Source organism: Bremia lactucae (genome assembly GCF_004359215.1).
Source record: "Bremia lactucae strain SF5 chromosome Unknown BlacSF5_NotPlaced_200_SHOA01000120.1_2678225bp, whole genome shotgun sequence".
Lineage (NCBI taxonomy): Eukaryota > Oomycota > Peronosporomycetes > Peronosporales > Peronosporaceae > Bremia > Bremia lactucae.
Window position 1 is genome coordinate 1,992,468 of NW_027152213.1, and position 7,247 is coordinate 1,999,714.

A 7,247-nucleotide genomic window follows, 5' to 3' on the forward strand; every position below is an offset into this window, starting at 1 on the left:
TTGAGGCTCATCCTCACGTACACACGCAGAGATGCGGGTCGTGGGAAGGATTTCAAGTGCTACCAAGTGTAGGCGGGCACGTCGTAATGCGGCCACGCTCTACTTAAGCACACACCCTAGCACAGCGAGGAAGCGGTTAAACCTGCTTCTCTTGCGTGCAGTGAGGTAGTTGTGGTGGGCGCGCAAGCGACCTCACCCAACACACTAAGAACTCTGGTAAAGTGTCGTCACGGGAGCGGTAATCCGTCTCCTCGTGCGCACTTACCAAGTAGGAAGTAGTTTTCAGACTGATTTATATTTAATAGAATTAAATACAAATACCTATTTTTACCAATTAAAATGTTATCTCTATAGATATCATTTAATATGTATTGCGAGCGTATCTTTATAGATACCTCGCGTAACGGATGACGCTAGCCGTCATCACGGATGACGCTGGGCGTCATCCCTCCTAATGTGAATGCACCCATGTGCATCACATCCACAAGGGTTGGTCACAAATGTGCACCACACCCGAGTGTTGGGTCTAATTACTATTATTTAGTAATTGACCATCCCCTTAAGTACACCAAATGTACTTAACGGGGACTGTGTAACATTAGGGCAACTTTAGCCCGTCACACAATACAAGCTGAATCTAGCAAACGGTTACTAACACACGTAATAAATGTTTGCCTCAACACCTGTAAGCAAATTAGAATTTCTGCTATACCTTTTATCTTCCCTGTATACCATACGATAACTGGCATAATGGTGGTGGCTACAAGCCACGTGAACATTCGTCCGAAGGCAAAGAAGTTTAGATGATGCCGTAATCCAATGCTTCAGTTGTACCGAAATTTTATTTGGAAGGTTAAAAATGTATGGAATTCTCAAGTAATTTTACAAACAAAAATGCGCGCGGTGAGGCGTAAGCGGAGAAATCGTGCCGCCTTGCATTAGTGTTTGCAAGCGCTCAAAGCTGCAACGTGCATCCTAAGCGAACACCTGGCACAGGCGAGATTTTAACCGTACGTCTTCTTAAGCATAAGTTATTCGACCGTTAGCAGTCAATGAAGTTAGTAAAATACGCTCATATACCCAGGTCAACACCAATGACTTTCTTTGTTCATTGCTCATAAGTTTTTTTTTTTAATCTGGAAAAACGCAAGTAGCGAAAAAAAATGGCGCGAGCACCAAAACATCTGAATTTTAGATTTTTTCTTGACAAACCGTCGATTTTCAAATAATGTTTCTGCCAAAAATAAATCTCAGGATCTGCAGATATGTTGGCTTCAAATAACGTGTGGGGCTGGACATGATTAGCGACATCGAGAAGCAAAATACCACTACTTCACTATGCTTAATATAGCGCACAAGCCCGCGGCGTTTTGATAGTTGCCACACAATATCGAGTGCGCGCGTGAAGCAATACAACATGAGTTCAAAGCGGCGCTTGGGATGCTCGAAAACTAGAGCTCCGCTCGTTGCGAGCTGATCAGTACACGACATTGTAAATATTAGCAAGATAAATATTGGGACCGTTCAATGAAATAGCAAGTACGTAACGAACCCCAGCAACCAGTGATGTTGCGGCGAAGTCACGGTGAAAGGCATTACGGGCCGTGCAAACGACGAGTTTTACCAATGTCTAAACACGAAACAATTTAATAACACTACGATAATACATTTCGCTCAGTCAACGAACCTGGTATGACGTAAGGAATGCTGATGAGCAAAGTGCTGCATAACAAATCCGTGCTGTTGTAGACACTGGAGCTCCTTGAAGTTTTTGAAATCGCATAAAAATTGCGGGAAGGAAGTGTACCGGCAAATAGATTTGTAAAGATCTTCCTAACCCTTTTATCCATTCCTTGATGGCGTGTGTTACACACGACTCGCTAACCACATGGGAAATGAGCGGATGCAATGAAGTTTTACTGCCAATATCATGGCGTACATGTGGTAGTGAGGTTGACACAAGCGAAATGGAAGCGGAACTCCACAAGCGTCGAGTTGGCCTTGCATGCGGTGACGTAAAGTGTATTCTAAACCCTGGTGAGTAACTGCACCAATATGGCAAATCCACAGGTAGTAACTCTGTACATATGCAAAATAGTGGATTAGGATCATGGGCAGATATAGACTTCACTGGCAGCAATAAATCCTACATACCTTCGGCAACAATGTCGGATCTACGACGAATGCATACATTATGGCAGCATTGGTTAAGGCAAACAACACCTCTGTTGAGTTTTGCCACGTCGAAATGAAGCCAATCGACATCAAATGGCGGCACACCACGTCAAGCATCCGTACAAACATGTACAACGAAATGGTGCTGCGCCTCGACGGGGTGTCTAGTAGCAGCGCTAGACCAGAAAATGCTCCGGCAAAAGCTAAACTTGCAGCATCTCTTTTACCGCCTCGTGCTAGTCGCGTCATGAGTTCCGTGGCTCGAAAGATCCCAACCAAGCTCCCAAACAAAGCCCCAAAGCGGAGATTATCCTCCAAAAGCAGCACTTTGACTACATCGGTATAGCTTGATTTTCGGTGAATCCCCCTTTTATAAGCAAGCAGCACAGCTGTAAAGGTTTTCGCTCCATATGCTAGAAGAAAAGCCCGAGCTGCTGCTCGACACGCTGCCTTCAGATCGGTTTTATAATCAGTATAACTTACTGCCATCTGATGCAGCTCCTGACGCCTAGCATTATTGTGTCGCTTTGCCTCGTGAATCGACTCTTCCTCTATATGGGGTCGTCGTCCGCCACCATCACCATATGGACACACCTTTTGCGGCTGCATCTGCGACTTGTGTGTCTCGTTGTGCAGCTCGAGTGCGGAAGCCGTAAGCTGTAAAGGACTCTGGCGATGCTTCTTCATAAAGAAGGCCGAGTAAAGTCGCTTTATCGCTATGGCTGGCTGGGGAGCCACTACGACGACGGCTGCCTCAAGTTGAAGAGGTAAGTTCTGTAGAAAACACTTACTTGTATAGCACAAAAGCTTTTCTCTACAATTAAAATGCTATATTTTAAAATTTGAGATTTTGCCGTGTGACATCAATGTTTACTTGATCACATCCGTTCGTTCTTCGAAATATTTTTAGAGCGTGTCATGACGATAGATAAATTGGACAGCAGCTTCTGCTGTTTTATAGTCTGCAAGACAGGTGGTACTAGCTCTATCGCTGGTTTTTAAGTTTCAATCCTTCGAGATGCGTTGTGAGCAACTTGTAGCCGCCCAGCTTGATAAGCTAAGCAATGCCGTTGCATTTACGCGCAACTAAAAATTATTTCGATTAGTTTAATTCCTAAAATGTGTTTCGATATTCGGTAGCCTGTAGAATTGGCGTCCGGCTACCAAAAATCGACGTTATCAAATTAAGTACTATAAATCACACAAATGCGTTGCAGAATTTGACCAATTAGTAGGGACATTTTAAAAGAATGCGGAGAATACCCAACCCAAGATAAACAATTGGTCCACCCGCCCGATTTGCTGACCGCCACCACAGTACAAACATTTGTGTTTACGCAAGGGGTAAGTGTGTTCCCCCCTAGAAGCCCTTGTGGAAAGCACCTCCAGCTACACGATGCAGCAGAGACGACCAGTCGAGAACGTTGGTGGCAGCGGTGGGCCACAGCGTTCACTAATGGGTCCATTCGCAGTTCAAGCAGCTCCCCCTTACCCGCAACAGCAACAGCTGCACTCCACGAGCTATTTGCAGTATTCGATTCCAATGGAGCCTCCAATTCGAAGCTACAGTCACCACCACCAGCCGACGCAGCAATTAATTTCTATGCAGGGACTCTACTGGCAGCCGCCAACCGGACTTAGCACTTTTAGCTATACAAAACAAGGACGGCACGACAATAGTTTGGAATTGGAGGAACTTGGAGGCATTCTCGATGCCGATTCAAATTCAAACGCGGTAACCGGAAGAGCTTCACCAGATGCAACGCCCGAAATGAACATGGCCAATTTTGACGTGAATTCGTTCCATGAGAATATGACGGCATCAGTAGGGACTTCGACAGGAACTACAGACGCATTTTCCTCAGCGGTAGTGATGACACCAGTGCCATCAAGACCACCTAGTACGCCTATAGAGCCATCGCAAACTCGCTTAACGTCAAATCGAAAGACCAAGAAGGCCCGTCCACTGTTGTCTGACGTCGCAACCAAAGCATTGGTAGACGCTGCGTACAGCCAATTTAGCGAAGCATCGAATGATTCGGATTTCCAAGCAGGCAAGCCTTTTAAAGATCGCAGCGAGCGATGCCAATTCCATGATTGTCCAAATCGAGCACGCGTATCGCAGTCCTATGGCAATTTCTGTAATCGACACGTGATTGTCGCGCCTTGTGGCTTTCCTGGTTGTCGGGATAAGGCCATGGAACAAGCTGCCATGTGTGTCACGCACACAGCGCTTGGAAAAGAAGCGCTTCAAAAAATCTTGGATGCACGCTCTCAGAATGTACCCGTGTGTCGAATTTCCGGGTGCTTTAAGAACGACCAAGGCCGTGGCTACTGCCGTGGGCATGAAAAATTATTGATGGCAACTGGACGCTTGCCACCGCACATTAATAAACGCCGCCTTAATAGTGCGTACACAATGTGTAGCTATCCTGACTGTAATAAGCATTCCCAGCGGCATCATTTATGTCGAACTCATGGGAATCTTATAATGAAACAAGCTCGCGAATTGGCCGACCGACCGGGGGCTAGTGAAAGCTACGAAGAAATTTTAAGCAGGATACAAAAAGAAATACGGCGCTGCTCACACGAGAATTGCTCGAAAAATTCGCAACGAGATCGACTCTGTACAACGCATTACTATGAAAAAAACCACTTGCAAAAAGGCAATGTGGCTTCCGTAGCTCCTACCGCGGATTTAAAGGATAAGAAAGATTCGCGAAAGATAAGACGAGGAGGTACGAATAAGGGCAATGTACACGCTAATATACGGAGCTTTTGCGGAAACTCGGGCTGTAGCAATGTTTCATATGCTTCCGGAATGTGTGCGAAGCATCAGAAAGAAAATCAAAATTTGCCACAGGTTCAAGACTGCTATGATGATTCCTTTTTATCGGGAGAACGAAGTGGCCACTTTTCAAATGCCGTGGAAAGTGTCACAAAGCCAGAATTTGTCGCGATGAGTGAAAAAACTCAAGGCTCTGGACCGTCCCTTTCAAATGGCTTGACGTCGATGGCCCACACTCACACAAAGTGCACGAATCCGATGTGCGATCGTGAGAGCTACGATCGAGAATACTGCGAAGCCTGTCAACGGCTCTTTTCATCGCTCTCGGGATCAAACAACATTAACTCATCTGGTGGATATCCAAATGGTAGTACAGCTCAATCTGTCGAAAAGGCTTTATTATGTCGCGTTGGCGGTTGTGGACAATCGTTTGTCCGTGATGGGCTATGTTTAACACATCTTCGTGCACTTAGAACAGGAATGTTATCTGTAGAAAGCTTGAAGCTGGATTCTCAAACGCAACAATTGCGGCATGAACAAGAGCTCGCAGAAGCAGCAGCTGTTGCTGCTACAGTGGCGGAAGACAGACAGGCAACACCTACAAATTCCGATACGATGAAAAAATATTACTGTGAAGTAGATGGATGTGGAAAGCAGACACAGCACCAAAACTTGTGCAAACGTCACTATCGCTCACATGAAGGCCAAACTCAGCCAGATCCGTCATTGAGTGGACCGCTGAGCAGCTACGTCCTTGGTGTCGCACAGACGGGATTTACTCAGCCAGTTACAGGTTGCCAATTTCCTAGCTGTGCGCAAGTCGCCTGCAGTGGCACTTTGTTATGTTTAGCTCATTCCAAAGCTACCTTTTGTTGGCAGCCAGGGTGTGAAAACCTGGTGAGTCACCAGCAATTTTGCGAATTTCATGCATTTCGTCAGCAGTGCGCATTTGAAGGATGTATGTACAGCGCTGAAAGAAATTACAGCGGTTGTACGAACCATGCAATGGCTGCAAGATGTCGTCACGATTTTTGTGATAAATTTGTTGTGGGCCAAGACAGCGAGTGGTGTCGATTGCATCAGATAAGTTGCCAAAACGCTCCTTGTATGCTTTGCAAGCTGCATGTGCTACCTCTGGGTGGGTTTGGGTCAAATGAAAATGAGGATACCAATCAGCATCGGTACAACACGAATATGACTGTATGGAGATGAAAAAAACAGTTCAAGCAACTAACGATAGATGCGAGAATTGATACCTCCTGACGGCGTGTGCTGTCGCAAGGGAAAGTGGAAATTCATTACCGATACTGGAAGAATTATATACTATCTGAAAGTAGAGAAGCTTATTGTAGCGTGGGGTCTCGTCCGGCGCCTTATTTCTTGTACACAATAACCTTTTTTAATAAAGCGTTAGCGCCCTATTTTATGCCCAGAATGCTTCTCCGGCTGCCTTCCTTAACTAATGGAATGTCCTACATGCTGCAGTTCGGCAAACAATTAATGCACTGAGATTAGATTATTTATTGATGTGTACTAAAAAGGGCCAGAATGATTGTAATTCTAAGCCTCAACTTTATTTCGGAACCCATCCGACTAGAAATCTTATGGAACGGGCTAAAGTTGCCCTAATGATACACAGTCCCCGTTAAGTACAATTGGTGTTCTTAAGGGGATGGTCAATTACTAAATAATAGTAATTAGACCCAACAATCGGGTGTGGTGCATATTTGTGACCAACCCTTGTGGATGTGATGCACATGGGTGCATTCACATTAGGAGGGATGACGCCCAGCGTCATCCGTGATGACGGCTAGCGTCATCCGTTACGCGAGGTATCTAGAAAGATACGCTCGCAATACATATCAAATGTTATCTATAGAGATAACATTTTAATTGTTAAAAATAGGTATTTGTATTTAATTCTATAAAATATAAATCAGTCTGAAAACTACTTCCTACTTGGTAAGTGCGCACGAGAAGCCGGATTACCGCTCTCGTGACGACTCTTAATCAAAGTACTTAGTGTGTTGGGTGAGGTCGCTAACGCGCCCACCACAACTACCTCACTGCACGCAAGAGAAGCAGGTTAAACCGCTTCCTCGCTGTGCTAGGGTGTGTGTCTAAGTAGAGCGTGGCCGCATTACGACGTGCCCGCCTACACTTGGTAGCACTTGAAATCCTTCCCACGACCCGCATCTCTGCGTGTGTACGTGAGGATGAGCCTCAATATTGATTGGGCTCATTTTCCCCACCTCTCCGAACATCATCGGGAGGTGGCAGGGCT

At 45.5% G+C, this 7,247-nt stretch overlaps 2 protein-coding genes across 2 annotated transcripts; one reads left to right on the forward strand and one right to left on the reverse strand.

Moving 5' to 3' along the window:
- Positions 1-1,075: 1,075 nt before the first annotated feature.
- Positions 1,076-2,957, reverse strand: CCR75_002128 (uncharacterized protein). The gene is made up of 5 exons (XM_067960228.1): positions 2,155-2,957; positions 1,940-2,079; positions 1,688-1,880; positions 1,553-1,630; positions 1,076-1,473 (listed from the first exon to the last, which is right to left on the reverse strand). The coding sequence occupies exons 1-5, from the start codon at positions 2,860-2,862 to the stop codon at positions 1,222-1,224; spliced, it is 1,371 nt and encodes a 456-aa protein (XP_067814538.1). The 5' UTR covers positions 2,863-2,957; the 3' UTR covers positions 1,076-1,221.
- Positions 2,958-3,571: 614 nt separating this feature from the next.
- On the forward strand, positions 3,572-6,175 carry CCR75_002127 (uncharacterized protein; the record flags this gene model as incomplete). The annotated part of the gene is made up of 1 exon (XM_067960227.1): positions 3,572-6,175. One exon carries the CDS (start codon positions 3,572-3,574, stop codon positions 6,173-6,175), a length of 2,604 nt encoding a protein of 867 aa, XP_067814543.1.
- Positions 6,176-7,247: the final 1,072 nt, after the last annotated feature.

What these genes read in the sequence shown, in the direction of transcription:
- CCR75_002128 (XM_067960228.1), bottom strand. Translation starts at nt 2,862, where the DNA reads ATGAAGAAGCATCGCCAGAGTCCTTTACAGCTTACGGCTTCCGCACTC. An exon ending in ATCCGACATTGTTGCCGAAG is followed by an intron (nt 2,080 to 2,154) that starts GTATGTAGGATT and finishes GCATATGTACAG; the next exon opens with AGTTACTACCTGTGGATTTG. An exon ending in CATTCCTTACGTCATACCAG is followed by an intron (nt 1,631 to 1,687) that starts GTTCGTTGACTG and finishes TTTCGTGTTTAG; the next exon opens with ACATTGGTAAAACTCGTCGT.